The 15,628-nt window shown below is 36.7% G+C and overlaps 1 protein-coding gene across 1 annotated transcript in view; it reads right to left on the bottom strand.

The window, feature by feature from the left end:
* The window catches only part of LOC134649530 (A disintegrin and metalloproteinase with thrombospondin motifs 1-like), a 75,091-nt gene that overhangs the window by 36,454 nt on the left and 23,009 nt on the right, over positions 1–15,628 (bottom strand). The window contains exons 5-7 of the mRNA XM_063504295.1: positions 14,046–14,186; positions 9,334–9,453; positions 2,706–2,838 (exon numbers count right to left, since the gene is read on the bottom strand). Coding sequence (XP_063360365.1) covers positions 2,706–2,838; positions 9,334–9,453; positions 14,046–14,186 — 394 coding nt within the window. The remainder of the gene's footprint in view (positions 1–2,705; positions 2,839–9,333; positions 9,454–14,045; positions 14,187–15,628) is intronic.

The following is a 15,628-nucleotide window of genomic DNA, read 5'->3' as shown; positions in this document are numbered from 1 at the left end:
TAAGGCCTTTTTTTTTAACTGATGAGAAAGTTGTATTTTACCACAATTGTGGCAAAGTAATTTGATGCTGATTTTGATTTGATATCTCAGGTTGGCTAGTAGAATTGACTTTTGATGATTTTGAATAATAAATATTTAATAGATTTAATTTCGATTTGATTTGTTTTATAGTTAGTTTCCACACGAATTTTGTTTGAAACTTGAAACACTCAAGATTCCACTATTCAAAGCACTTATTGCTACGCTCGTGGTTGCACGCATGCACCATTTTTGGCAAACGAATCTAGAATTTAAAGACCTTAGTATTGCAAGGAACCTGATCCGCCAGATTCAGCGTAACTTCATTACTTTATTTCCATGGAAATACCCACTAAACCACCATAAGGTAGGTAATCTACCTATACAGCGTCTATTAACCCCACGAACAGCGATCGGATCGCGGAGTGTTCGGCCCAGCATTCCTCGTATCGTATCAAGCGCGCGTGTGTCGGCATAAAACCGTCAACGTGAAAAGCTCACGAATATTTTACCTGCATGCAAATTTTAGCTGCTGGGTGTCGCTGATAACACATGTTTTTATCAATGCACGGCATGCAGGCGGGACCGGATATAAGCGAAAATGCTGTGTTGTAGATAATTTTGGTTCAGTGATGGTTTTGTTAAACAACAACTGACATCGAAAATTGAATCCTCCAAGTGGGCGTTTTTGTATTGAATACTTGTTATTGTAAAAGTACCTTTTTTCTTTTTCCTATTTTTTTTCAATCTTGGTCGTCACCGCCATCGCTCAGTAAAATAGTATCACCTATTATTTTACCACCTTTAAGCTTTATGGTCTGTAAGGAAACATTATTTTATTTAGGATTACCTATTGTTTTTTCGAAACTGAGAAATATTTTCTAAACAAGTTCCGTGAAACGTTTTGCACCGGAGGGCAACATATACAGGGTGATTCAGTTGACGTGAGCAGGATCAAGCCTACGCATACAGTAGGTTATAAACAACTGTTTCGTACCAATATTTGTGAGATTAACTTTAATTTGTTTTATACTGTTTAAAAAAAAGGTTTTAATTTATTTACGACATTTATGGTCACCCTCTTTGTTTTATCCATAACAAGTGCCAAATTGAATATCGGAGTCTGGTTACTTTTGAAAAATCGTATCACACTCAAGTGTAACATTTTATTTTCTTCATACTCAAAGTGCTGTCATAACGGTTAAAAAGGTTTTATCTTTGTTAATTAAATGTTGTAGGGTATCCACGATTGTAGATAATTAAATTTGTCCTTACCAAAAAGTATAACAACAGAAAAAAGCGTAATTGTTTTACTTAAAATTTGTGGTGAACGATTCTTTTACATTTAAGTACTGATTGTGTATTAGGCTTAGTCCTGCTCACGTCTCATGAATCACCATATCTACTTTAAAACATACTGTATTACCCCTTTTAAAAGTTTAATATTTCTAAAGTAGTCAGAATGTTATGGACAATTCATCAATAAAAATAATAAATAAGATACCTTAAAACATCTAACTAACGCGATAACCTTTGAATCACTCGCATTTTACTTTCGATATTATTTAATACGAGGGGACATTTACCGTATACCCTCCAGGGCAAACTTGGAGGTCTTCACGGTATCTAAATTTATACAAACTAAGTTGTTATGTTTGCTTCACGGGTTGAAAGTGAACCTTTTATCCATCGGTTACTCCAAACTTCGGAACATTATTGGCTTAAACTAAACGAAGCTAAGGACGAAGAGGTCGAATGTTCCCTAAGCTTAAACAACAAGAATAGCGTTTCTCGGCACGCCCTCTGCACAAAGGAGCTGGCCATAAAGAGAAGGGCTCACAAAGTTTTCTAATACTCCAAAAGTACTCTAAGGGAAAATGGCACGCGGCAAATTTGCCTAATGTTTACGTAAACGTCTACTCAGTCGCTTTGATAAGATCCGTCAAACACAACGCTTATCTAAGGATTTTATCAAAAGTTTTTGTTGCCAACCGGCATTGTAGCGAGGCCGTATTGGTTTTAGCTCAGTTAAATTGAAATATTTCACGATGAAACGGATGCGGGACTTTTCAATTGCCATTTTATAACGGACGAGCTCGGATATCAGCCTCCAGTTAATAACACAATACACTCTTCGTTTAATCAGTTTGCTAGTTCAAATTGACAGGGAGCGGTTTTTTTCAACTTTCGTATTTGTGTTCCCGTAATAAATTATGGGTTTTAGTTGCACAAACGTGTAGCTGTAGCCTAATACATGAATGTAAAATAAAAAAAAACAACGGGTTGCACTCCGGGAGTGCCGGGAGAAGTGAAAACTCAATGACTAGTGCAAAATGTCTGCAGGACTATGTATAATTGAGGTTAACGCCATCTAGCGTTATTTCGTCGCATTACTTGAAACCCCTAAGCGCATCACTGTTAGTACTCGAGTTATATTAGTACCAGTTAGAGGGAAACTCACTAGGCATTTAAATCAATAAAGAAAAACTAAATGACATTGTACCAGTTTTTCGATCGTGTATCTTACCTGTCGCGAGTATAACGAGGTATGGAAATCTTAGCTTGTCTTTGCATCGTTCATTCTAATAGGTATTATTGGATTATTACTTTTCGATTTGGGTTTGTCGATATACGATTGTCATCTTAAATGCGGCCCCTAAGATGTTATGTTACACGTGGCTGGTTACCTGGCCGGGTCCGCAAGGCGTGCCGTCGAGAGGCGCGCCGCGCTTGGACCGACACACGTCGGGCTGAGCGCGGTGCGCGCACCACAGCCGCCGACACGCAGACCGCACCTTCACCGATTTGCACACCGAAAACCTGCCGACAATTTGCAGTTACATACTTCGTACTGTATTTATCTGGGGGCACGGCCGTGCCCCCGCCAAGACGAGACAAAGGGCAAAAGGCAGTGCATATCTTTTCTCGGCACGTTTCGTCGTATTTTCGAACCCCCGTAGTTTCGGCTTGGATAATGCTAGAGAGCTGAAATTTTATGTATACCATGTAGTTAGTAGACATCAAAAACACCAAGTTTTATTAGGCTACCTATTATACTTAAAATGTTTATTTATGCATTTTATAGACAAAACTTCTATTTGGTTTGTATACTAATCTATATATATAAATGCAAGTGTCCTGACTGACTGACTGACTGACTGACTGACTGACTGACTGACTGACTGACTGATTCATCAACGCAGAGCCGAAACTACAAAAGCTAGAAAGTTGAAATTTGCACACTAGGTTGAATTTATAAAGTGTACAAGAGATAAGAAGCGATTTTGAAAAATTCAACCCCGAAGGGGGTTAAAAAGGGGATGAAAGGTTGTATGGGGTGCAAGTTTTATTTTAAGCTAGGAATTTGAAACTTTGTAAAAATGTACTATATTAAAAAACAAGAAAACTGATTTCTGCGTTTTCGAAAATTCATCCCCCAAGGTGGTGAAAAAGGGGTTGAAAGTTTGTATGGAGATCAAATATTTTTGTAAGTGTTGGACTTGAAACTTTGTATATGGGGATATTATTATAAGACGGGAAAAGTAATTTCAGCGTTTTTGAAAATTCATCCCCTAACAGGGTTAAAAAGGTGATGAAAGTTTGAATCCATTACAAATGCTTTGAAACTTCTCAGAAAGACATAATAGCGGATGACAAGAAAAAGGAATTGCGACGTTTTAGGTAATTCAACCCCTAAGGGGGTAAAAAAGGGGATGAAACTTTGTCCTAGGGTGCAAATTTTATTTTAAGCTAGGACCTTGAAACTTCGTAAAAAGGTATTAAATTAAAAAACAAGAAAACTAATTTCAGCGTTTTTAAAACTTTATCCCCCGAGGTGGTAAAAAAGGGGTTGAAAGTTTGTACGGAGATCAAATATTTTTGAGAGTGCGGGACTTGAATCTTTGTATTTGGGGATATTATTAGAAGACAGGAAAAGTTATTTCAGCGTTTTGTAAACTTCATCCCCTAACAGGGTTAAAAAGGGGTTGAAAGTTTGTATGGAGTTCAAATTTTATTTGAAGTTAGGAACTTGAAACTTCGTAAAAATATATGTTATTAAAATACAAGAAAACTAATTTCAGCGTTTTGAATTATCATCCCCTAAGGTGGTGAAAAAGGGGTTGAAAGTTTGTATGGATATCAAAATTTTTTTCGAACGCGGGACTTGAATCTTTGTATTTCGGGATATTATTAAAATACAACAAAAATTATTACAGCGTTTTGTAAAATTCATCCCCCAACAGGGTTAAAAAGGGGTTGAAAGAGTTAATCCATTACAAATGCTTTGAAACTTCTTAGAAAGGCATAATAGCCGATTACAAAAAAAGTAATTGCTACGCTTTTGGAAATTCAACCCCTAAGGGGGATAAAAAGAGGATTAAAGTTCGTCTTAGGGTGCAAATTTTATTTTAAGCTAGGAACTTGAAACTTTGCAAAAAGATATTAAATTAAGATACAAGAAAACTAATTTCAGCGTTTTTGAAAATTCATCCCCTAAGGTGGTGAAAAAGGGGTTGGATGTTTGTATGGATATCAAACATTTTTTCGAACGCACGACTTGAATCTTTCTATTTGGTGATATTATTAGAAGACAGGAAAAGTTATTTTAGCGTTTTGTAAAATTCATCCCCTAACAGGGTTAAAAAGGGGGTTGAAAGTTTGTATAGGGTTCAAATTTTATTTAAAACTACAAACTTGAAACTTCGTAAAAATGTATTTTATCAAAAGAGAAGAAAACGAATGTCAGAGACTTTGATAATTCATCCCCCGAGGTGGTGAAAAAGGGGTTGAAAATTTGTATGGAGGCCAAACATTTTTTTGAGTGCGGGACTTGAATCGTTGTAAAAAGGCATATTATTAGAATACAAGAAAAATAATTTCAGCTTTTAAAAAAATCATCCCCTAAAATGGTTAAAAAGGGGTTGAAAGTTTGTATAGGGTCAAATTTTATTTAAAGCTAGGAACTTCAAACTTCGTAAATAGGTAGTTATGTAGTAGGTTTTATTAAATAGAGGACATGAAAATCTTCTAAGGGGTTTAGAGGGATTATATCGAGGACAATTTTATTCAGTTATGGGCTTGAAACTTCGTAGGTTGTGAAAAACAAAGTCTCATGCGTTGTATAATATTAATCATTAACAAATGATTAACCGTCTTACCGCAATCTCTTGCTGCATAATGTTCTAGGCTAATGTAGAATATATAACCACCAATATACAAATACACGCCTACGAAGTCGCGGGCAACAGCTAGTTTACTTATATAGCAACAAATTTAATATCAGACATAGATAAAAGTAGGTATGTTACAGGTAAATTTCATGCCAACTTTCATGTTATTTCAGCTGGACGGCTATATAAATATTGAAAATGTCGGGTTTTTTGATTTTATAATAGGTAATCATTTTTGATTGTTGGACTTAAACACAGTTAGAGTAAATTTGGTCACTAAACTTCGCAGTTACTTAAAACGTGTCTTCAGTTTTTACTAAGCTTGCGCTTAGAACTGGCATAACACTGTTTTTACTCTCTAAATCGATGTCGACAGAGCAAATGTTAAAGCTCAAAAGTATATTCTACCGTTCTTCAAGTCGGGGCTAAAGGTTTGGACAGTGAATGAGGAGCTCACGACCCGGTAACAAAGCGAGCGTCTCGTGAAAGGGTGAGCGCTGAGCGTTAGCTCTGCCCCTTTGTACAACCACTTTTTCATTTCAATTTGCAAGAGAATTGTATATGTACCGATCTGATCTGTCTAACTTTTAGTATTAGCCTTCTAAAAAGGTAAGCGTAACATTTGGACTCAAAAATGTAAATTCTAAAGAGCGCGAGCATGTTTTTCGGGGCAACTTGTGCCATAAATTTGAAAGACCCACGCGATAAAAATAAAAGTTCTGCATAAATTGTCGCTCCTATTTCATCTGTGATAAAAGGAATGAGTACTTAGGTACTTATTTTATACGGACTTTTAATTTTCTTTACTGCTAAAGTAATGATCCTAATTTGGCATACACAGTTATACACGAGTAACCAGTGTTGGCCGAAACGTTAATGCAATTGAAAATGTTGGCCATTTACCATTATAAATTGAACCGTAAACTGTAATCGTCCGTTACGGTATAAGGTTAAGGTTTAGGTAAATATCCGGATCCTATGAGACGTTGGATCCGGATCTTAGATTTGACGGATATCCGGATATTTCGGATATCCGGATATCCGGATCTCAAACCCTAGCCGAAACCTAGGGTTTGAGATCCGGATATCCGGATATCCGAAATATCCGGATATCCGTCAAATCTAAGATCCGGATCCAACGTCTCATAGGATCCGGATATTTCGGATCTCACGGATCCGTTAAATATTGCATTGGTTGCGTTATTGGTACGCGATAACGTCATAAAATAAATACAAATATTGCTTAAACGAAACAGTAGTAACAGTAACAGTATTAAAACGAGCTACCTGCATGCCTCCTGACTGGAATAAGGGTAAATATTTGTATGTTTTAAAGTAATTGTTATCAGGTTTTCGCTCAGTCGCCTTTGGGTCGTCTACCTGGAACATCATTTGTGCTTGTGCGTGTTGTTATCAGTGAGTTTTTTGTGTTATCGTGTCGGTTCCCAGTCTTCTGTTAACATAAATAACATGTGATTGATGTGCTGCTGAGTAACTAATATTGATATTTTTTTCTCGTTATTAAGAAGCTGTAGCCCAAATTTCTTAATTTCCCGAAACTTTTGTAGTAATTTTACATTATTTTGCAGTAATTAACTGGATTTATATATACCTATAATGGAAGATTGTTGTAATGGGGACTGAATAAATGAGTTAGATACTTTTTCTAAGCCATTTTTCTCAGTCGAACGATTGAAGGTATAGCTATTTTACCAAGGTAAAGGAAGTACGTTATTTAATAGTATAAATTATATCACACCACACCGGTATAAAATAATAAAAGTACATAAATGTAACTTTTTCTCCATTTTCTTTTTCAAGAAAAAACGCCGAAGTTAAAGCGGTGTTTTTAGGCACCTTTAGAATTAATTCTTCTGAGCAGATATATAGAAATAAATTTGCTTTAATTACTTAATTTTTGGCGTTTTCGGTTACAAATCGACTACGGCCTCCTAAAAAAAATGCATAATATTATTAATAGGAATACCTAATTAAGAATGACTGAATATCTTATTATACATATTTATATCGTTTTGAGATAATAATAATAATTATTAATAATTGTAATTAACTAAAATATGAACATTTTACATTTTACTAGCTGTTCCTTGTATGTAAGTTGTAAATTTCGTCACCTTTCTTGATACAGATCCGTATTATCCGAATTATCCGGATATCCGGATCCGTCAAATTTTAATATCCGAAATATCCGGATCCGATAAATTGACGGATCTTGCAAACCCTAGTTTCGGCCAACACTGCGCGTAACTAAGTATACATGACAGTCATAGCAGTAGTACTACCAGTTTTGGTAGATAAAAAGTAACCACAGATTGATTACCTTATATCATAAATTAAAAATATTAGCTTTCTTTATAAAATATCCTAATAATATGATAATAACAATGCCTGATAGACTTAAGGTGATTTTTTAAGTACCTACTACTGAAATTATTCTCTAGGTACGTGGATAAACAAAAACTATTAAATATAGACTTTGAAAGTAGACTTTCTAAATGATTTAAATGATACTTAATCATCCGCTGTTTCAAATCTTAGACGTGGAGGGCATCCAACTGTAATGACAAAATGGATCTCGACTGAGGTTCTAATCCCTCATAAGGGGATTGTGCAAAAACCTTTGTGAGAGTAACGCTCCTCCTCGTTTTATTCGGCTACACACAGTTGTTTGGCAGGGCGCAGTAAATTTTCTATGAGGATTATCCTCCCGCAGACTGTGAGTCAGGGATCGGATACCGGTATTTTTTGTACGGGAACGAAAACGGTATTTTTTCGTTCTTTGTTATATACTTCATTTCTAATTGCGCAATCTAATAATACGAAGTCGTTACCTAAACACATCTGAGTCTTAAAATATGTGCAAAAAACCGGTTCCGATCCGTTCTGTGAGTACATATTTTTACGTTTTTAAAATAAGAAAAAATCGCTAATCGTAAACATTAACTGTGAGTGTCATTTTTGTCCGTTGAATATTATAGCTTTCATTTTCTATCCTTCACCTGACAAAATACGAATAATTATTTGATAGGTAACTTCTTCTTGTATTGTTTTATTGTGGTTCAATAAATGATCAACAATTTAGATACAAAATGTTGTCTGTACAGACTTACGGGATTAACTGTTGCTAATGGTTCAACTTCTAGTTTCTAAAAGCATGCAGTATATGAAAACAAGTAATGTTTATTTGATTTGAAAATTGGAATGTAAACATTTTACGTCAAATAGATTTATTGCACGGTCATGATCACATACCTAAATGTTCTCTTATTTATTTAACAAAAAATCTATTCAGATCAATTTTCTTTAAATCAATCAGCCAGCCTATTATGGATAGCTTTATCCATCTTTATCCACGTGATAAAATAACTGTCACTGTTTAACACCGTGGGAAAGAAAGTGACGGACACCGTTTTATCACGCTGTCACGTAGACACGAACGACCATCATATCCGTACAGTACATATAACAGCACAAATCCTATGGGGTTTTATTCATCTTTTGGCTCCTTGGTACTACGCCGACTTGATTAATCTGGAGAGGGCGCCGGATTGTATTGGTAATTAAGTACTCTCTTTCATTCCACCCAAAGATTGAGATAAGACTATTTTGTGTCTACACTGAGTTACCTCGAATAACAATAAACTGTATTTGGGGGATTAGTCTTAATTAAACCTTGATATCTACACTGAAACAATACTATTGTCTCTTCAACAGGCGATTATTGATAAAAATGTTTAAAAATATATTTAAATATTTAAATCATAGGTATTTTGTACACACATTCACATAATTCGGTGTGAAGCTAAGATGTAAACGTAAAAAAGCTTCACACAGGTGCAGGTATGCTAATATTCTTTTAACGGCGTTCACGTATCACAAGATTTGCGATATTAGGTATATGTTTCATAAACATTGACAAATGTCCCCTAAAGGCTCATTTAGACGGTGCGACAACTCGCAAGCGCGTTTCATTGCATTGCGCTAACCTTAAAGGGGCCCACTGATTAACAGTCCGCCGGACGGTATCGGCCTGTCAGTTGTTCGGAACTGTCAAGTTTTTTTCAAGTTTTTTGTCAAGTTTCGGACTGTTAATCAGTGGGCCCCTTAAGCCTTAAAGACTCACCCGTCACCGAATTCGGTTCGGCACTGCTCGTCCATAGTGAAGGCGTATTTGGGCAGCTCCCGGGCGCCGCCCAGCTCCACCCCGTCGTCCTGGCTGCGGGTGTGCAGGCACCACCATTTCCTGAAATAAGGAATTATTATTACAGGCCAAGTTCGTAGAACTATTGCACACGGTGAATCCTTAAAACAATTCAATCGCAAATCCAGATTAGAAATAGCATTACCCCTTTGCATTTATTTGTCCTAGTTATAAAAAAAAGAAACCCTACAGGTTATCAATCGCAACCCGGATAGATATTTACAGGACAATTCCAACGTAAACTGACATCAGAATGATATAATGAGGAAAATGGAGACTACGTTTTTACGCAAAGGCGTTTTCGGGGCGGTAGTCCACTTTAGTCTTAAAGTGCAGAGCTGCTCTAAATTGTCACTAATTGCTCCGCTACTCCTAGTTTCGTCGTGTTACATATATTCATATTCCTAGTAAGATATTACTATCTTACTAGGAATATGATAATACGTATTATACGGCATATAACTATATCCCTAGGGATATAACTATACCTCCGCCGCACCGCCGCATTCCTACCTACAATTATTTCACTAAACTTAATCCAGTAATATAACTATATCACTAAACTAAAGACGTATTATAGTTATATTCCTAGTAAGATAGTAATGAATCGCTTTCGTATAACTATGTTACGACATATAAATATATCCCTAGGGTTATAACTATATAACGGCTTTATCTATCGTACTGCGACATACATATTACGTAATTCTAATTCCCTTTAAAGGAGATGTGCTACTTACATACTAAGAGTTTTACGTTACCGCGGTTTGCGGTAGATACTATCTCAATCGTCTTAGACGTAATAATGAATTTGTGAAACAGAATAATTGCCGAGGTACAATTTAACTTAAATTGTGTCTCATAGTCTTATCTTATTCGACTAGGCCCCTGACGGATATATTATTTATTTATAAACAAGCTCAAAGTTATGGACGGGGAATCATTAACAAAGTTACTTTGACGTATAGGTACCTATGCTGAAAAAACAACATTTTAGATGCAATATATACTCGTATTAACGTATTTCTACTTATTAATAAACGGTGTCTAGAAGAGATAACTCTTTAGCCTATTAGAGACCGCCTGTAGCTTATTATACAAAAGTTCTTTGTTTTAGAAGTGATCTCATTGTCATTAGAGCATAATAGGCACTAAACATCTATTTACTATGAGTGTATCTAAGTACATTATACATTACTTCGCATACTTACCCACTTGAAACTTAGCGCGCTTGTATTCTCAAGACACTCGGTACGTTAACGATACTCAACAAAGTGAGAGCTGTATTCTATTACCAAGAATATTGATCATACGAACAACTTTATAAATGTATCAAGTCAACTAACTTAAATGGGCTTCGTTGTGCTCGCGACGGCCCATTCACTCCAGTTAAGCTCATTAAAGAAATTCAACTCGATGAAACGGATGTTTTTCCGTTCAAATAGACACGTCACATCCTTGGCATTATTATGTACCTAGTAGTAATTTTAGTCATATATGTCATAATTATATGTAGGAATCCAACATTTGATGTAAATTATCCTACAGCAATGTCTTCTACAGTATTATGGTCCTTAAATGTAACAGGACTGATTGGCCAGATAGAAAAATGTGAATTAAATTTCATGTTTTCTCCATAGTAAATGTATGGAAAAAGTTTTCTTTAATTTGTGGCTTTTTAGTACATTACCGTAAGTTAACCCCAAAGAAACTATTGATACTGGATAGGAATGGAATCGATTGGCATACAAAAACAGCATGTGAAAAATAAAAGTTTTCATTTTCATACAAATTGTATGAGACAAGTTTTCCTCGATTTGTGGCTTTTCTAGCCGGAATTTTTTTTGGTTCCATACAAGCTTTTGATCCTTAATAGGAATGGGATCGATTGGCATCAAAAAAAAAGTTTGTCAAAAATGACATTTTTCTCGCGCCCTGTATGTTTTTTCCAAAATCTGTAAAAGCCAATCTTCATTAATTTGAAATCGAAGGAAGATCTTCTTAGACAGTTTTCTCGTAGCAGCACGGGATCTGGTAGCTGCCCTCACTGACCCAAAAAGAAAATCCACCCTGTATAAATATTAATAAAGCTTTGGGAACGCGCATGTAACACTTTTAAACTTACAAGTAGGTACCTATTTACACATGACACTTTGCCAGTTTGCCATATCACTATTGTAAATAATTAGTATCAAGGTAGTATATATATATATACCTAGGTAGTTACCTATAAACATCTTTGTTTTGAAGACTACCCGGTTTTTATGGTTCCGTAGCCAAATGGCAAAAAACGGAACCCTTATAGATTCGTCATGTCTGTCTGTCTGTCTGTCTGTCTGTCCGTCTGTCTGTCCGTCCGTATGTCACAGCCACTTTTCTCCAAAACTATAAGAACTATACTGTTGAAACTTGGTAAGTAGATGTATTCTGTGAACCGCATTAAGATTTTCACACAAAAATAGAAAAAAAAACAATAAATTTTTGGGGTTCCCCATACTTCGAACTGAAACTCAAAATTTTTTTTTTCATCAAACCCATACGTGACGTCGTGACGATAGGTCTTCAAAAATGATATTGAGGTTTCTAATATCATTTTTTTCTAAACTGAATAGTTTGCGCGAGAGACACTTCCAAAGTGGTAAAATGTGTGTCCCCCCCCCTGTAACTTCTAAAATAAGAGAATGATAAAACTAAAAAAAATATATGATGTCCATTACCATGTAAACTTCCACCGAAAATTGGTTTGAACGAGATCTAGTAAGTAGTTTTTTTTATACGTCATAAATCGCCTAAATACGGAACCCTTCATGGGCGAGTCCGACTCGCACTTGGCCGCTTTTTTATCGAATTTAAACGTTAAAAACGCATATAAATGAAAACTATTGATTCTTTGTTTGCCGGTACTTGTCGGTACTATAAACTTTACTTGGTTTCAAATTGAGACTTAGGTTTTTACTTACACAATTTACAACAAATCAAGAAAAACAACGAATCAGCCTTGGCGCTTCATAAATATACAAGGCACTGAAAGTTCTCGAGTACAAAAACAGTAATTAAGAACGAAAATTAAACTTATCAAGCTTTAACTTAAAAGCAACTGGAATTGCAACTGAGCAGGAACTTCGGAGATAGCTTTACTTAGTAGGTACAATATACAGTTAAATCCCTATTTCTTACAACTATTTATAACATTTTAAAATTCGTAATATCCAAACACCAAGAATCATAAAAAAAGTTTTTTGAGTAACTATGGCGGTATTTGAAGACATTAAGCATCGATACTGTTTATACATTACTTTTGACGAAAACATAAATAATACAAAGATGAAAGTTAAAAACGCATTGACCTAGTCCAAAAATCGAATACGTGACCTCTGGATTGCCGGTTCAGTGCGTCACCCGAACCCCTACAATTTATTATCAGGCATCGTCTTTCTTTCTTTCCTTCCTGTCAGTCCTTTTTTTCGTGGCAATAAATTGTTGTATTCGGAGTTTCGATCACTTAAAAACAGATAGGCGAAACGCAGTGTGGGTAGCTATGAGCTACCCACACTGTAACAAATGACGATATACCTACCTATTCCTACCTACTAACCTTACCTACTTACTCTTTATACCTAAGATGGACTCATTACCTAGGTACCTAATATTATAACTAAGAACAGCTGTAAAAAAGTAACGAAATAATTGCATTTGTATTTGTATATTGGCAAGAGCTGGATATAAGTGGAATTGAGAAACGTGCAGCAGAGTATTAAGTCAGAAAATGCTGATAAAAAGCTGACAAAACTTCTGACTTGGTCTTGTTCCGCCGCTGTTATTTGGAGTGACGTCTGTGGCTTAAGCACAGTCAGTACCTTTACCAACCCTCAGAGCGCCACCCTAGAAGTGGTTCTATTCATAAAATGCTAACTTGGCATTGTCATGTCATGTTGCATTGTAGCTAGTAGACCAGGAGAAGCTATATAGAGAAGTTATGAAGCGATGCGGCCATCACCGAGCCAAGCGCAGACTGGTTCTATTTGAGAAGGTACTGACTTGGCCTTGTCATATAGCTGTTTCTTGAAGCAAGCGGACTAGGAGAAGTTGTGAAGCGACGCGAGTACAGTCGGCGCCATCACCGAGCCACGGAGTGTCGCCGCGAACTGGCTCCTGTGGTGTGAATAGAAATTCAATAGGGTACTGACTTGGCCTTGTCATGTAGCTGTTTCTTGGAGCAAGCGGACCAGGAGAAGTTGTGAAGCGACGCGAGCACAGTTGGCGCCATCACCGAGCCACGGAGTGTCGCCACGAACTGGTTCCGGTGGTGTGAATATAAATTCAAGAAGGTACTGACTTGGCCTTGTCATGTAGCTGTTTCTTGGAGCAAGCGGACCAGGAGAAGTTGTGAAGCGACGCGAGTACAGTCGGCGCCATCACCGAACCACGGAGTGTCGCCACGAACTGGTTCCGGTGGTGTGAATAGAAATTCAAAAAGGTACTGACTTGGCCTTGTCATGTAGCTGTTTCTTGGAGCAAGCGGACCAGGAGAAGTTGTGAAGCGACGCGAGCACAGTCGGCGCCATCACCGAGCCACGGAGTGTCGCCACGAACTGGTTCCGGTGGTGTGAATATAAATTCAAGAAGGTACTGACTTGGCCTTGTCATGTAGTTGTTTCTTGGAGCAAGCGGACCAGGAGAAGTTGTGAAGCGACGCAAGTACAGTCGGCGCCATCACCGAGCCGCGCTGCGCCGCTGCTGCGCACTGATTCTCGCCATCGTGCGTGAGCCCCAAACTGGGTACAAAATACGTAAATTAGGTACATGAAAAATAATATACTGAAGATGAAAAAATAATAAGGTAAATAGGTAATGGAATCTAGTATCTACATAGTTATTTTGGCACCTCGACCATTTAGAGATCTTTGGCTCGTTTTTCTCGGAAACATGTGTCCGAAAACACAAGTCGATATGTAATTTTTAGGGTATTAAAAGTATTAAAACCTCCTAAAGAAGTCCAAGTAAAATAAATTCTTAAGGTTTAATTCAACGTACCTTGACATTGTCTAGAAAAAACTAAATAAATTGCGAGGGAAAAATTGATGCAATGCGCTGTAGCGACACAACTCATACCTACAATGAAAAGGACTGCCAAAGGATAGCGGTCCGACTGTTGAAGAACCGTACTGAATAATATGTTATATTTTGATCACGATTCTCGGACTTAAGAAAATGAAAAAAAAGTACAATAAATGTTAGTTTGTAGTATACTTATCCCTAATGGAGGCGTGGGTAATGCACGTATCAGACGCATAGTTCGGAAATCAACACATACTGTTTATGTTAGAATATCCACGTGTACAACCAGTGCACGTTGATTTCGTCTAAAATAGACAAAATATTTACGAAGTCGACTCGAGCATATAAAAATAAGTTATTTTAAGCGTATTTTAACTTGGAGGATACAACTAAACGGAGTAGCCATTAACAGGCTTTCCCCTCTGTCGAAAATAGGCGGCCAACGGTCATACACAATGTATGGACTGACGTTTATCTGAAATGGCTATTTTTACGTTACGCATACATTTGACGTTCCCCTCCCCCGCAAAAATCGGCAGACTGTTTTGTACAGAAAATTACAGACATGGCGTCTCCGTTTGATTATATCCTCCAAGTATTTTAACAATAACAATAGCTACCTTACAGCGAGAAGGTTTACTAATAAATTTTAGTACCTACGTGTTGTTCTTTGCTACATAGGTAGGTAGGTACATATATATTAACAACTAGGTAATAAAATATGTAAGTATAAAAAATTGTTTATCATGATCATAAATCGTAACTGTCCTAAAGAAAAAAAAACCCATAACTTTTTCTCTTAATAGAAAGGCTGTTATTAAACTTGTTTGTCTACGAGGAAAAAGGGATTGTTTTCTAAAAACATCCGAATAAAAGGCTAGTACCTAGTGGGCCATTTGGTACGTGTTCGCGGGCAAAGCGGCCGCTTTGAACTCTGCTATCAATTCTCATCGCGCCCGCAATTAGTCAGGAAACGAAAAGGCGCGGCTTAATACCATCTGTTACGGGCCATTCAGAAGTAGGTAGGTACGCGACAAAAGTATCTAGTTACCATGCATCACTACCTACACAACATCTCATATAAATTGTTAGGTTGGTTTAGCATGTCGTAGAATAAGAAAATACTGAGGCAAGTAGCTTGCATTCTGAATGCCTCCGG

The sequence above is a fragment of the Cydia amplana genome, chromosome 7, assembly GCF_948474715.1.
Source record: "Cydia amplana chromosome 7, ilCydAmpl1.1, whole genome shotgun sequence".
NCBI lineage: Eukaryota > Metazoa > Arthropoda > Insecta > Lepidoptera > Tortricidae > Cydia > Cydia amplana.
Note: the sequence above shows the minus strand (reverse complement) of the source record. Positions and strands in the feature narration are given on the sequence as shown.